Source organism: Ischnura elegans, chromosome 11 (genome assembly GCF_921293095.1).
Source record: "Ischnura elegans chromosome 11, ioIscEleg1.1, whole genome shotgun sequence".
In the NCBI taxonomy this organism is placed as follows: Eukaryota; Metazoa; Arthropoda; class Insecta; order Odonata; family Coenagrionidae; genus Ischnura; species Ischnura elegans.
In genome coordinates this window covers 88398860-88415902 of record NC_060256.1, presented here as the reverse complement: position 1 = coordinate 88415902, position 17043 = coordinate 88398860, and the positions used below count along the sequence as shown (strand labels likewise).

Below are 17043 nucleotides of genomic sequence, written 5' to 3'. Positions count from 1 at the left end.
AGCATTATAATCTGCGCAAGGATAATCACTCGTTTACAATATTTGATAATTGCAAACAATTAACAGATTCATCTTGAATAATGAATGCATCATCATTGAAATAATACCATGGTGACCTGCTCATAAACATCCAAAGAATATGCATCAAGGACAAAGCATCTACTCACCTGCTACTTCTTGGCATTTCAGTTTCTCCAGATATTTTGTAACTGTTCAGCCTCTCTTCTATCCTTCTCAGCCTCATGCTCAATTTCTTCTGCTCACAATCCTGGTCCAATTGCAACACATCCTAAAATTATATTTCAATGATTAGTGACACTCTGAATAAATGAGAAAATAAATTTTAGGAGCAACATCAGATGAATTTTTACCTACGGTTATAGTTAAGGAAAGCTATGGCCTAAACCACTGTGTCATCCGTAGGTATTTTTCGTGTTCTTTGGAGTAGTTCAATTTAAAACTAAACACTATATTACTATGAATAATTTTGTATCCATAGCGTAGGAGGGGCAATCAGACACTTCCACTGAACAAGCCAATCAGAAACGTCGTTATTAATCGTAACCTTAACTTTCACTTTGGCATTCTTCCAGCAACTTACAGCATTGACTCACGGTTGCATGATTTAATTCTGTTGAAGTTAATAGTAATTATTTTAATGAAATGTTAATTTAAATCAACAACATCAGTGCTGAAGTTTATAAATAAGCAGAGGGTTGTCGAGGGTAAGAAAAAGTTGTTTACTAGTTAACAGAGCAGTTGAATAAATAAGTTAAAAGAGACAACAACATTGTTTACAATTAAGAAGAATAATTGAGTTACATTATATTCTTTTGACAATTATTGAGGATAATTTATGGAATACAACGTATTAATTCCAATGAGCATTGTTTTTACTCGCCACCATCTCGGAGAACTTCTAATCACTGGAAATGCAATGTGTGTGCTCAAACATGAAAGCCAACAGTTGCCTCTCTTAATTCTTTTGCATATGACTCAGCATTAAATTTTGTTTCATTCTCATAGTTTATTTCAATGCCATCTCAAAACTAACGAGAAGCTTTTGCGTTTGCATCTTGGATAAATTCTTGAAAGTATAAAATATTCCTGCTTAAGATATGAAAGTCATCCCTTAAGCAGGAATAGGGTAGTTTCCATCATCAAAGAAAACGAAAGGCATTGATTGCGATTCGTTACCCACCATTAGTGTATTCATAATATACAAATTATTTGGTTTTAGAAATACCGGTTTAGACGAATGGCAATGGTCAATTTTAACCTAGTTTGAAAAAGGGCAGATTGGCACCCATGCTATTCCACTCCACGTGACGTCACAGGGACCTAGTTTCTACACGAGAGGATAGGAGTTTTACATCGTCTGAGATTACCAATGCATGCATAAGGCACAGACCTCAGGGAAACATCTCTTAATAATCACTTATTAAAATTGTCTAAGGTCGGAAAGTTTCCTTCCTTTGATAAGGTAGTAATAATGCATATTTAAGCCAAGCGCTACCTGCTAGCAGGGTACTCTGCTACCTGCTAGCAGCCTGCGTCATATCAGTGCTCAAGCCTCACCTCAAGGTCACCTCACAGGATGGCAGCGGGAACCAGAAATACGTCACACAGACTTTTTCCCATCATTCCTACTTAGCCGTCGCGTTTCCGCACGCTTACAAATTTTCACTTTTTGATTAATCGCAAAAAATAGATACCGTAATTCGAAAATCTAAGAGCGTGAACTGAGTAGTCCAGGAGTAATGATCTTTCGATTTAGGCAATAAAAAAATAATAGGAAACCACACTATTGAACTCATCAATCTCAACGCTGTTTGAATTGCGTGCTTTATTTTCAAAGTCGATCTCTTCAATATGTTTGTAGAGATGTTGGAATGTGGTGAGAAGCTGAGACTGTTTTATTTGGAGGAGAAGTTTGATATTTTTATGGCCGTGTATTGTGGCACGAAGAAGACGAAGTCACAAATAAGTATGACATTAGGCCATCCACACCGATGAAAATTCTTGCCCAACGGCTGAAAATTGTTAACGCTGCATGGGCCAGGGGCCTAACCAAAAACACCTCATTACGACTGTAAATGAGGACCTGGATCAAGCCGTCTTCAACTGGCTTTCTTGGGCATGGGCTAGGATAATCCCCATTTCAGGGTCCATCTTGCAGGAACAAGCAAGAATGGAGGCCCTGAAGTTGGGAATGGAATTGGCTTCACGGCAGCCAAGGGGTGGCTTCACAAATTTAAAAGACGGTCAAACCTGACATCATTAAAAATTTGCGGTGAGGAGGCTTAATCATCGGCATTTGTCTGTCTGGAGTATGATGGAAATGATAATATTACAATATATTGCTTACAAAGTCCACAATCACAAATTTTGCAATAGAGTAATCTTGATTTGACGACTAGAAATGCTGTCACCCACCTCGTAATGTTACTTGAAATATGTCATCTTGATGGTAACATCCATCGATTTAATAACTTTACAGTGTAAACCTCGTGGGTGCATGTACTCTATTTCAAATATTGAGAATAACTGGACCGCTTCGAACTCATCGCTACGCTGCATAGCTTTTTAAAAACTGATCACAAGTGAGTCGAATGATGGAATAATACGAAGAATAAATAAGAATATACTTTTTATTTACGTTAATTCTGAACTTTAAAAATAAAAGTGATATCTTGGATTTTACGCGCTCTCTGATTGATTATTCGTGCCTCTTCTTCCCATCATTAACCCAGATAGTTGGGAGTTCACTGTACCTAACAAATTCTAGAACTGAATTGTGATTTTGGGTCTGACCGAATGGCCTTATCTCTGCCAAATGCACTGACGCTAGGTGCCCATACATACCGACGAGCTTAGCGGTGAGCAAGTGGAGGCGCTCTGCGAATGTCCTGGTTTGTTCCATTTGCTCTTGCCCCACCACCAACACATCATCTTCCTCTTGCCGGCCCCGAGGGCGCCTCCTCCATCAGGCATGAGCGCTGCGCCGCAGCTGCACGACGCACCCTGACTCATCACGGCCGATTGGACGTGTGATAGGAATGCCTCCTCCCTCAGCCTTGACGCTTCGCGCAGCTCTTGAACAAGCTCTGAAAATAAGATCAATTATGAATATTGACACAGAAAAAATACATAATTAAAAATTAACCCCAGAGCAGCCAGCGTTGCACCTCAAGAGAGTCACCCATACGTGCACACTAACGTAGAAGATATCTCGATAACTTTCGGCAACTGTGTGACATGCACAAGATTCAAATAAAGGAATGAGACCGAACGCAACACATTTCTGAGAGTATTTGCCAACTACAAGCATCACATAGCTCACCCGGCTTCGCTTTGAAGGCAATAACATCACAAACTAGCAAGATCTGACATGTTCGTCCTTGACTCCCTCATTCATAGTTTTGTTGCTTGAATGACTGAGGAAGTGCACTCCTTCCCCTCCACATCCCCTTTGCCCGCTTCTGCTGCCCACCCTAATCCTCTCGCTGAACGGTCGTTTCCTTGTTCCCGCAACATGTCGTTCATGATGTCAATGTTGTTCTTAACATAGCTAATAGTGTTGCAGATTGCGCAATTGCAATTTAATTTAACAATATACTAATTAAAATGTTGTTCAATGTGTAGAAACATTTTTATAGAGATAAGGAGAACTCAATGTATGACATGTTTGTGCACTATGACGTGTAACCTTCGTGAGGAAGTGCAAAATCCACCTCACCACAACTGAAGCATTTGCAGGCAAAACACAAGTGAGTATGTGATGGGAAAGTGATAAATTTCGGGGGAAATGTTTGTGAGGAAAATTAGAATACAGTCAATTGGTTTAGCTGTACATTGAAACCTATTTTCACTGCCAAACACAAGCTTAATAGTTTAGATCCTGAGCATGTAAAGATATTGTTGTTAAAAAATAACTTGAAAGCTCAAATATAAATATTATAATCATTAAAAATATTAAAATTTGTACGACAATCTAAATAGCATTTATTTGATTGCATGTACCTAGAAGAAACTTGAGTAATTACATATTTCGTTTTATGGCAGACAATTTAAAAATGCAGTTGGATCTGAAAATATCCGAAGATCCGACACATGAAATAAAGTGTCCGATCCAGATTCGTATTCGAAAAAATTCCTGGATCACTCTTATGATGATGATGGCAGAATAGTTGGCAACCAATCCCCCACCTGCTATCATCCCCGGCCGATAGTCCACTCCTGGGTACTGCCAGCTCATGGAGCCGTCGTGCTTCAAGGAGTCTGCGTTGGGCAGCATCACTTTGAGGTCGTCCAGCTCCTTCCTCGTTTCCCTGAGCTCTCGAGCCAACTTGCGGTTGCACTCCTTCAGAGCAGTGACCTCTTCCACGAGTTTCATGGGCACCGACCACCCATTGCAGCAGCACACCACCTTGGCCTGGTGTGCAGTGGCGCTGAGCTTGAGCCCAGCGCCACAAACTCCATCGCTTCCCATGCTGCTCTGACCACTCATGTTTGCCCTCGGAGTCTGCTCGTCGTCACCCTTGTCGACAAGCCCCATCTGAGGACACTTCTTCTCCTCGTGTGAATGGAACCACTGATTGTTGTCTGGAACAAAGGAGTCATCACATTATTATCATATTACAGTTGAGGACCTCAAATCCGGTATCCAGAAACCCGGAAAACCCAAAATCCAGAACATTTGAAAATTCCTCTGCGTAGTGTTTTGACTTGCCACCTCGTGGCACCACACTCCAAGCCTTGTTCTGGGATGAGTAGGAAGTTAGCACATGCTATGGACATATGCTAAAAACCTTGTCACGGACACATAAGGATATCAAATATCAAGTACAAGAGCCTGATCACATGTATAAATTAATAAATTTACTAAGTACACTATGAAGACCAGAAATCCAGAAAACCAGAAATCCAGAAGCCCTTTGGTCCCAAGCTTTCTGGATTTTAGGTCCTCAACTGTATTACTATCATTATCAATCATTTTATTTTTAACTATAAAAACTTATAAGTTTCCCATATTATTTTTGATGACCGGTTTCGTCGTGGACTAGACCAGATGATGTAGCAAAACAAAATGTGCCTGTGAACTAAACAAATTTAAGTTTGATTTAAAATGAAGAAATTTTATCAAGTGACGCCTCTACTGATCAATCATGTGGTGTCAGGGGATATTGGATCAAATCCCTCATTGATATTGATCTAGGTAAAAAGCATCTGTCTACCATGTTGAACAATCAGTGTTCACTCGCAGGTTTACTCAAGTGCAGGTGCATCAGTTTCTCCATGAATAATTACATCTCTGTAACAGAGGCTATTTCATAACAAATTCTGATGTACCACTATTTGCTCACATTTAGGCGTCGTAGATACATAAAATTTCTTTTATTCAGTAATGAAAGACTGCTAATCAGGCATTGAAAAGTGTAGTTATCCTGCAGAAAGCAACACTTATTTGAAATTACAACTTTCACTCACGATGGTATGAACACTACTGGCAGCGAATGTTTCTGGCAGTGAATGTTTTTTGACTCCATCTGCCTGAGCTGAAAAAAATTCACTGCCTGCAGTGAGAGAGAACAGGAGAAACACTGAACAGTTCCTGACTTCACAACGGTTTAAATGGCTAAAATTGCACACAATCTCTAATTATACCAGAATGGATGACCATGGCAAGTTTCATGAAAATCCGAGATGGTGGGTTTCATTTGGTCAAAATATTGATTGATTTGACATGGAATGACCCTGAACAGTTCCCAACTTCATACTTAATGGTTTAATGGATACTTTGTTCAGACTGTGCCCGAAGTACGAGTTCCTCTACGCCACACAGCATTGCATTGGCCAACCTCAAAAGTGACAAAAATTAAAAATTCAAATTAAAAAAATTTTTAAGTTTGCATTTTTTTTAATATTCGCTAGAAGAGGACATGCAGGGCTATTCTGTATCTTGGGGGCGCTTTATTGCGCCGCCGCTATTTCCCTCTTTCAAATGGCATCGATTTTGATTCTGCAAATTGCATCGCGTTATATTACGCCGATTTTGGGGGGCGTAATATATCGCCCCCGTGAAATCTGTAGTCGGTATGAAAATTAGTGTAGGGCAAGTAATACAAGTCGAGTAACTCATTAAGTTATTTATAAATATCTAATTATTAGACATAATAATGATTAAAATATCTTTTTTTAAATTATTCCATCGTTATCTAGCGGTCAGCGAAAGCCAATTTTAGGTTTTATGATATTACCTGCAAATCCAAGATCTCCGAGAGCAAGATACAAATGACGGTCGGAAACAGTTCCGCGCATTGCAGACGACGAAAATTTCTTACAGTATTTATGATCAAGCTCATCAGCAGAGAATGGGATTTAACATGAAAATATCTCTCCTACCTTAATCAATGCCCTTGCGAGCATTCTATCACACAGCACAGGCAGCACTGCTGCAATTGACAATGCATACTAATATTTACTAATAAGTACGTACCGTGATTTCCAACGGAAGAAAGGGGCAAATAAACAGAATGATTGCTCGAAACAAGGAAACATTTAATGAATTATTCATCATAAAACAGCATATATTTCATTTCAACATCATTCCTCTTGCGGCATATCACAAATTTACACTGTACTAGTATATTTAGTCCGAGTCATATCAACGCCAATAGTTGTTTGAAGTAACATGGAAATGGTATCAAAATGCAAACATGATAACACTTCCATAATCATTGCTCGAGGAATTGGTATTAGAAACCGTAAAGTATGTCACACGAGTTCACAATCACAACACTCGCGATGATTCCTTCCATGACATCCGCGAAATCTAGAAAACAGCAGTTTTCCTCAACGGATGCATTTTAAATGGCCTAAAATGTGATTTCAAGTGACAAAAATGTTTTATAATTAAATAATTACCCGTGTGGACAACTGTGCATTAACTGTGGACATCGTAGAATTACGGTGAGCAATGAGACAAACGATGTAAACAAGCCGTGGCTGAAGATGAACATACTAGTAAAAATAATTTCGTCACCACTAATCATAAGAGTATAATCATTATAGGCGTAGGTGAACGAATAGTGCGTAGCGGACGAAGTCCTCTTCAAGACAATTATACTTGTAAATTCCGATATATTAAGCTCAAAAATTGGCGATATTCTTCCGTCGTCGACTGTTGAACCCATGAATATAGACGCTTATTTACTTAGGCTAGAAAATATCCGATAAAAATCTCCAAACACAAGCCACATCGTATTTTTAACTTCTTCCCGGGCTGCCGAGTATCCTGCTGCGTTTTCGGAGTGCCTCATTTGTTTATTGCAAAGAATCGAGAAATATGATTGGACGTGTACAAAACTCCGCCCCTGGTAGGGGCCGCTATCGGAATAACGCGAGCCAAATGCTGGCGTTATAGTCGATGCTATAAAGCGACCCCAAATTCCGCTTAGGGGCCGCTATTTTGAGATAGTGAATCGGGCGGGCGTAATATTGCGCCAGAAATAGCATCTTCGTCGTGATAGCGGAGCCGCTATCTGTTACAGAATAGCCCTGTTAATGTACACAAACACTCGGTGGCAAGCATGAATTATGAGCCCTAGAACCTTCTCCTACCATCCCATTCCTCTGCTCCTTTCTGTCTCACCAGCCTAAGGTTACCCATTCTCGGACAACCCCAAGACGTTCCCAGTTGCTACATTCATAATACACACCATGAGTCATGGACGATGAGAGCGAAGGCTCATCCAGTTTGGCCTCGGAGGAATCCCTCAAGCGGCAGCCTTTGAGCCATGCGTCGAGTCGGAGGGCTGGGGGAGGGGGAGGAGGCTGGGCACCATGGCTCGGCGCCGAGGTGAACTCGGAGAGGTTGAGGGAGTTGACGAGTCCGGGGTCACTGAGGGTCCTCCGATGGTGACATCCTCGCTTCCCTGCATCACTATTTGTCGGGGCAACACTAGCCTTGCTGACGGCAACCTGATTCTTTGGACGGATCATTTGGCTTATCTGTGAGTGAGAGACACATTTCAGTTTTAGCCAATTTAAAACCGTCCTAAGTTACTTGAAAACGTAGTAAATCACTCCTGGAATATCATTACTGAAGGTTTCCACATTGTTATCATTTCTAAAAACTTATTAATTTATAAGCATTAAAACTGAAAATTTCATTCAAAGATGAATACAACATATGGAGCATAAAATTTGGATTGCTGCAATGAAAGTTAACATTTTACTCCTATAGAAGGTAGGGTATTTCAGAAATATTCTTCCATAAAATTTCATTCATGAATTAATTAAAATTTCATTGAAGAATTAATTAAAATTTCATTAAAAAAATAATAAGGCCTTCAAAATTTCACAGAGGAGGTTGATGCTTCAGTAGTTCAAGTGGTAGAACGCTTTGGTAGATCAAGGGGCAAAAAATGGCCAAATAAAGTTAATTTTCCTCAGTAGAATTTTCTCCTCAGTGGAAGTTTATTCCTGGATGGATGGAATTGGTGGATGAGTGACCAAACTGAACAAAAGCAATGAGCAGGCGAAGAAAATCCGGCGCAATACACTCACCTGAATTTGAGTCTCCGAACAAGCAGCAGTTGTTACAGGTAGACTGTAGCAACCTTGTTCAGCGTAATTGGTAGAATCAGGATTATTGACACCAACAGGAGGCATAGTTGGATAATTACTACCAGGGGTTCCAAATAGAGAGGCACTGGAAGCACAGAAAGAAAGGTATTAACGCTTATCTGCCATCGCTCACAAGAGGAATGCGTTTTCCATACTTCAATTAGCATAATAATATTTTTAAACTTTCTGTACGGAGCTCTTTTTTGGGGTGGAGCTACCTTGGTATTCTCACCCCTCCGATTTGGGACCCAAGTAAACAGGGCACCCGGCCCTTACCCTGCCCACTGGACTATATCCTCTAACCCTAACCTACCCTATCTTGGCACGAGTCCATGGTCAACTTATTGCATTACCAGTGTTTTTTTATAACCAAATATGTATAGCATTTGATTATCAATAATTTACTCTTCTATAACAATTACAAACATTTTAAAATCATTGTACAATTTTAAAAGGATTTCTAGCGTTAATAACAATGAATTTTGCGAACACAATATACTAAGACTATAAGTCCAGAAGTCCGTTATTTGTGATGCTGAAATTTTATCTAATAATTGCCTACGCACAGAACAAAATGAAAAATTTATTTCAAAGTATAAAAAAATTGTAGTACGCAATAAAATGTACTATTGCAAAAACTAATGACTATATAACCACTTCACTATGGATATCTGCAGCGAGGATGATCATAAATGAGTGGGAGGATCAGGCTTAACTGCCGAGGAGTGGCCCTAAGGTCTCCCTAAGCTGGGTCTCAGGCCGGGCCTGAATGCATCCGACAATTGCTACCTCAGTGGTCACTTCCCTTCCCCTGTGTCGGCTACAGCCCACGACCAGTCTTTTGCGATGAAAAATCCACGACAGCTATACCTAACATAAGGTCTTCTGTGTACAAAAATGCTTGTCGGCTATACCCAATACATTCAGTGCAAAGGGGTCAAATTTAACATTAAGTTCACCATGAAAAATGGTAAAGAGTGAGAGAAGAGGAATTGCACACAATTTGACATTAGCTAATTAAAAATCATAAATTCCGCCAGTTAAGAAAATACTCGGAGTGTTCCTTCCATGGAATTCTTTCAATTAATTGTGGCTTTCGGTCTGACAAGGAGCCTTCGCTAAGTCAAATAATCTATTTCATTTACACTAAGTAGGTGTTTTTTCCATAAAATAAAAGCTGAATGGTGTGAAAACTGCTATACATTGGCTATAAAGGCATGAGGGCAAAGCAATTTTTTGCTCCGTGAGGATTGGAAGTGAGCCTAGTGTTTCTACGCTCACTAAAATGGCACCTGCTCAGTGCTGCAGCTGCAATGCACCCAATTAAAAAAAAATGTTTTTGACAACAAAATTGTATTAACACATTCAGTGCAGAGCACTTCAATTGACGTGGTCCCACAAGGTTCCAACCCAACCTTGAAAACCGTGAATAAACCGTAAATTTCGTATACCGTGAAAAAATCTGGAAATAGCAGTGAATTTCGTCATAAAGCCCTAAACATATCTCAATCTTGATTTTACCATCGTATAACTACAAGAGACAGATTAAAAGAAAAATGGATATTTTGATCATATTTCAAGGTCAGTCACGCGCAGACATGGTCACGGATCTATCTGGACACTTATATTTGAAGCGCAAGTATTGGTCCGTGTGCCATGATGACACATTGACCTTAAGCCTGTGCCAAAGTCGGAAGACTGGCAACCAAAGCGTTCATTAACACTTGCGAAAATTCAGACACTTCTTAATTTCCTTGGCACCCTGGTCCCTCTATTTTCCCACTCACAACCTTTTGCCGGAGCTGAATTTTGCAAACGATATGTGACGTCAGGAGAGAGAGCACTTTCATTGCTGCGTTTGCATTCACGGTGTCTATCGCTTTTGTTAAATTTGTTGTTAAAGTGCGGCCGACGATTGTTACGTGATCAATATTTCCGCCTAAAATGGTTTATCTACAAACCATGAATTTGAAGACATTTAGACCGTGAAAACCTGGAAAAAAACGTGAATTTTATACAGTGCAACCTCGATATAACGACACCCCACGGTACACTAATAAACACTCGCTATAGCGAATTGTCGCTTTACCGGAGGTGGAGCAAATAATAGCCAATATACCTGTTGCGAACAGATATACAGGAACAGGAGTGGTGCGGCGACAGATAAACATCTATCCGATAAACGTAAGCATAAATCCAGACGAAAGGCGATGTTTTTTTGCATCACTAAATTTCCTTACTCAAATAACGACTGACTATTCAAACAATTTATAAGCACCGCACTGAATATAAATCGTGCAAAGCATTATTTCGTCAATCATTATATTTATCGAACGACAGTTTACCACATAAATTTGAGACTGAGCACTCCATTAACTTCATTTCTAACAGATCGCTAGCAATTACAGAGGTTAAGGAGTCTTGATGAAAGTCTTCCGGCGGTGAAACCCTCGCTATGGCGAGAGCCAACGCCGAAAGGGTCTCGTAAAAACGAATTTTTTAACACGCTTATTATAGGGTCAATTGACGGTGCATCGGCTATCTCTCGTTATAGCGGGGGTGTCGCTATAGCCCGTACTCGCTTTAACGAGGTTCCACTGTAATGTAGTTAAAGTAGGAACCCTGTCTCATCCAATCCATGATACGGAGCACGTCAATTGACTTGCTCTGCCAGTCGGGCCGGTAGCCCTTTCTCCGCCTCCATACATGACTAATATCCACTTCCGAGTCCTTCAATCGTGTGTATGGCCTTCAGCAAGCTTCCCTCTTTCGAACCGTGTGCCCGGTTGTAAAAAGCAGTATTTGAACGGAAGTTATGGTGCTGAAACCTCCCTCTATTTTTCTTTCTTATTCCAACGGCCGATTTTGACGACTTCAATGAAAATTGGGCCCGCATTGAATGTGTTAATACCATTGAAGTGAGAGTGAAGAATGAAGTTCATCTACATGCTTCCATGATTATTATAGTACTCATCACTTAGCCTCATAAATGACAATAAACATGATTTTTTTTCTGTAAAAAAATTGATATGCAGTGATTAAAAGCTCAAGCTCAAAAATTTAAACTTACTTACTTATTTTAGGATAAATATTTTGGCTTTGGTTTCGGCCCATGCTTGAATGCACAACAACAAATAATAGTTGTGCATCAATTGCTTGGTGGAGAACAAGGACAATGCATCTAAAGGTACCGTACACACTAGCGACTGACCCGTCGACCAATCAGAGCGAGGCAGACAATGCTACGAATGGTATAACCGACCGGCTATTCTTCCGAAGCGCAGTCGTAGCCAATCAGAGCTCCATTTGAATCTCGCACGCTTACGGCAGACGTGTTTGTTTTTAGCGGATCTTCCAATGCTAGTTCCATAAAAAAGGTTATCGTGTACACCATGTTTTTTTCACCGAGCAATCCAATGCCTCACCAATGCAGTTTGATCAGAAAATCTTGAGCGATAAAAACCAAGAACCAGCACAAAAAATGCTACCGAAAACTTCCTACATATGTATTATGATGCCAGTCGAGCTGCCTTAATTTCAACAATTGCTGCTCTTAATCCATTCTTTGGGATTTAGTAAACAAAAAAGCTACAAGCAGAAACATTCATACGTGCACATGCGCTATCATGGCGTCAACCGCAATGTGTGATGGTGTGCAGTCGCAGCCGCAATTACAGTTACTAGTGCGATAGGCCCTTAACACATTCAATGCAGGCCAGATTTTCACGGAAGTCGTCAGCATCGGCCGATACAATAAGAAAGAAAAATAGAGAAGAGGTTTTCGTGCCATAACTTCCATTCAAATATGTACTTCTATTTACAAACTGTGCACACGGTTCGAAAGAGGAAAGCTTGCTGAAGGTCATGAACACGATCGGAAGATTCAGAAGTGGATATTAGTCACATACTGAGGTGGAGAAAGGCCAATCAATTGACCTGCTCCGTATCTCGGCTTGGACGGGACCACATCAATTGACGTGCTCCGCGCTTTGTTAAAGGGTACAGAGGGAGTAACTCCTTCGAAAGGATCCTGGTGAGTGAGTGTCGTCAATTACCTTGAATGAGCTCGGCTGCTCCTCTCGTGCGGAGGGTACGCCTGACTGGGGAGGGAGGATGGGTGGTGAGGGGTGAAGAGGAAGGGAGGGGGCAGAAGGGAGGGGGGCCCTCCCCCACTCGGGATAGGCCCCCCTCCACTCACGGGGGCAAACAGCTGGTGCTGGGGCAGCCGTGGGAACTGGGGCACCGGAATGACGTGTGGGGGAGGGCGGAATGCATCCGAGTTGCGGCTCGAGTATATTCCAGAAGAACTGCTGTTTGCTGTCATGGTTGGCATGGCCTGGAAGAAACAAAGCATGAATTATTGAATGCTATCACAGGGAGTGAGGGCTCAGAGGTCTTGCGCACCATTGGAGAGGTCTACTAAATAGTATATAGCATCGCTGATTGGAAAAAGCTGAGTGGATCCTTATGGGGGCTTTTGAATCTTATAGCAACATACTATTGGCCACCTACAACTAACATTTTAGCTTCCACCAATCAGGGACAAGTGCTCATACGAGGGGGGACCCAAAAATGACTGGATGGCAATCGCTGCACATGTTACTCTTATAGTTAAGGATTCTCATACTTGATAAAAGTGCATTGGAGGTGGTTGATATTTTGTCCACAGCTTACAAAGAACACACCTTGAAAAAAACTCAGGTGTACGAGGGCTATTCATGTTTCAAATGTAGCAACATGCCAATCAAAGATTTTCGAGGCCTGGGCCAGCCTTCCATGCCCAAAACTGATGAAAACGTGAAAAAAATTCATGCCCTTGTGTACGAGGATAGGAGGCATACTGTTGATGAACTTGCTGAACAGTCTAGTCTTTCATGGAGTTCTGTGCAGTGCATTTTAACGGAAGATTTGCAAATGAAAAGGGTGATGAAAGGGAAATGTTTTGATGACATTCCAGAGGTAAAAATAGAATCAAAGGCAGCACTGCCAGGCATCAGATAGGACGAGTACCAAAGGTGTTCCTTGCAGTGGAAAAAATGTTTCAACCAATGTATCAGTGTTAATGGAGAGCACTTAAAAGGCAGTTAACATTTGCGAGCTGAAAAAATAAATTTTAAAAATATCGTCCGTTTATTTTAAGGCCCCCCTCCCTGGTACAAGTAGTGGCTTAAAAAACTGCACCAAGAAATGACTGAGCGGCTGACATTGAACTGCTACCTAGTGGTCACATTCATGGAGAAATTCCGCGGCTGTTGTGGAAGTGCTCTGGGCACTCACTTCCTCTGAATGTGTCCGTTACAAAATCGGGCTAAGGCAATCAAGTGGAAATAGCTGTAGAGGATATATGATTCCAACCAAAATGAGACCAAATGACATGCCTTTTTGTCACAAGATGACAGTGAAAATTTTCAACAACAAACAAATTGGTAAACATACCACGGGTTGTTAGTTCTTGCTAAGAGCACACTGCTGCCACAATTAATTCACTGTAGAATGGACTACTTAGGGTAGAAGGTGGCTTGCATTATTCTACTCTTCATATGTTGAAAAACACCAGATTATTCTCCCAAAACACAGCAAAGTTACCAAGTTACTAGGGGAGCAATGCGATGCATGCACTGTGAATGGTGGTCCACAGCTCATGCTAAGCTATTTAAGTACTTTTCTTTCGGTTATCTAGGTTTCTTGATTTCCAAGGCAATTTGATGAGGCTGATACCTACCACCACAAACATAGAGTGGAGATGCTCAGTAGAGTGGCAACTGGACTATTTATGATTAGAAGATTCACTTCAATTATCACCCAGCGATACTTAAAATTATTGTATTTTGCTAAAATTCAGTCCTAACTTACATATGGTATTATCGCCTGGGGTAAAGCCTCCCCAGGCTAGCAAACCTTTCTCTTTGCAAAAAAAGCTGTAAAAGTAACTGCAGGAATCTTGTTGCGCTTCAACGTACCATGGGCAAAACCCACTTCGGAACACGCGCCACCACGTGACTTCCCCCACTCCCGTGCCGAACGTTCCCCTCACAGTCCACGCGCCATACTTCCCCTCAAACGACGTGACTTTCTCCCACCCCGGCACCGAACCTCCCCTCACACCACGTTGCCTAGCGGATCAACCTCACTGGCCGTAGGGCAGCCAGGATCCGGTATGAAGCCCAGTGCCCAGGACCATACAGAGGAGTGTGGAGGAGGAATCCTTAGGAAACGAAACCGATTGACACCCTCGTTGGTGATTCTCCCCTGATGGTTTAGACGTTTCGCCCCCTGCTCTGAGGGAGCCTTAGGGAAAGAAGCCGATTCACACCCTCATTGGTCATTCTTCCCTATGGGTTTAGACGTTTCGTCCTCTACTTCGGCCGGATGCCCTGGACACACCGCAGCCAGAAGCCACCCGCAGAACCAGACGATCGGAGCAGAGACGGAGCATGTGGCCGGTGATCACTGATGCTGCCATCCCACCTGCGGCTCGTGGACCCGCCGCCAATGCCGGAACCCCCATCAGAGCTGTTGTGGATCCACAGAGAGGCCATTCTGGACAGATCCAGCCCCAGCCCCGTGGAAGCAGCAGCCGCGCCGCGGACCTCGCCACCCACCTTTGCACTCAATCTTGTAGGGGAAAGAAACCAATAAACGCACCCCCGGGTGTTTTAAACTTTACCTCAACAAGTTTTTCCTTCCACCATGATTACCCGATCCCGTGTGCCAGGGTGGGTCTCCCTCCCACCTCCGGAGGTCGCTGGAGCCGCGACAATCTCAATTTCAGAACATGGAAGACTATTTTTCAAATCCTTAGTTATTCTAACACTACCCTGTCCCTTAATAGGGTAGTTTCCTTCATCAAAGATAAATGAAGGGCATTAATTGCGATTCGTCACCCACCATTAGTGTATTCATAATATACAAATTATTTGGTTTTCAAAATCCCAGTTTAGACCAATGGCAATGGTCAATTTTAACTGCATTTGAAAAAGGCCAGTTTGGCGTCCATGCGATTCCACTCCACGTGACGTCACAGGGACCTAGTTTCTACACGAGAGGATAGGAGTTTTACATCGTCTGAGATTACCATTGCATGCATGAGGCACAGAGCTCAAGGAAACATGTCATAAAAATCACCTATTAAAACTGCCTACGGTCGGAAAGTTTCCTTCGTATGATAGGGTATTAATAATCCTTATTTAAGCCAAGCGCTACCTGCTAGCAGCCTGCATCTCAGCGGCGCACACACCCTCGCCCCAAGGTCACCTCACTTTGCGACAGTGGGAACCAGAATGACGTCACATGGGATTTTCCCAGCATTCATACTTAGCCGTCGCGTTTTCGCGCGCTTGAAATGTTTCACTTTTCATTTAATCGCAAATAATAGATATCATCATTTAAAAATCTAAAAGTGTGAAATTCGTACTCAGCCCCCTCCAACTCAGCTGTTACGCCGCTGGTTGGCTGGCCCCAAAATCCTCCCACGTTATTCAATTTTTTTAGTTCGTTACAGAGTGGCGCTGCGAGCCTGTCGCGCGTCCAGTATCGCGTTGCTGTTTCATTCATTTCAATGGTGAACCAGTGAAGCTCATCACTTGGAAGATGTGCTATATTGCTAAAAAGCTATTAAATTTGAAGATGGTTAGTGCATCGCGCTTTTGATATGTGTCTAATAATTCTACAAGATACAGGAAAACCAGGAAGGAATGCTGAGCTGAAAATAAAAGTTTTTTCAAAGCAGTGGTAAGTACTCAAAATGCGGTGGGTTACCGATGTTAGTTTTATGGCTCTGTTATCGTTAATTTGGCAATTTTTTCATGGTTTTAGATCTCAGTGACCTCGTTTTCTAGTTGAAAATGTGTTATTCGCTAAGAATAAATTAGCGGTGCAAATAGATAGCGGAAATACTGCAGTATCTGCAATGGCGGCTGTGTTTACTCTTCCATGCATGCCCTTTCTCTTGTTTTTAAAGAGGATATGGCAAAGCATGCGATATTTATTCACTAGCCTTCCTCATTTATTTACGGAACTTTTTATTTTTATCTTCGCGGGAATTCAATGGTTCATGTTTTTCACATAATACCGAAATAATATCATGCCACGTTGCCGTGGAGGCATAGTTCCATCAGTTTTTACTAATTGTGTTATTGTACTTAATTACTATTGTATAACCTCGGTGGTTTCGTAGCTCGCTTTGCAATTAGTTGATGTCTTTAGATATTTAGTGAAGAATTTTGTGTCAGTACAGAAAGAGGAGGAAAAATATCGCTCCACCACGAATTGAAAACTTGTATTATTTCATTCCTATTAGATACAGTTGTGCAGTGAATTAATGTTTTTATGATCATGGTGAAAGTGTTAATGTGCATCCTACTCTAGTTTTAGGACTTAATAACAGTGAAATTATAATGGTAGCTTCTGTTA

General features: G+C 41.5%; 1 protein-coding gene across 2 annotated transcripts in view; it reads right to left on the bottom strand.

Annotated features, from left to right (window-relative positions):
- LOC124167886 overlaps positions 1–17043 on the bottom strand; it is a 38192-nt gene that overhangs the window by 14954 nt on the left and 6195 nt on the right. For both annotated transcript variants that reach the window (XM_046545944.1, XM_046545945.1), the window contains exons 4-9: positions 12687–12967; positions 8572–8716; positions 7722–8013; positions 4210–4605; positions 2866–3107; positions 168–289 (exon numbers count right to left, since the gene is read on the bottom strand). In XM_046545944.1, the coding sequence (XP_046401900.1) occupies positions 168–289; positions 2866–3107; positions 4210–4605; positions 7722–8013; positions 8572–8716; positions 12687–12967 (1478 nt within the window). The remainder of the gene's footprint in view (positions 1–167; positions 290–2865; positions 3108–4209; positions 4606–7721; positions 8014–8571; positions 8717–12686; positions 12968–17043) is intronic.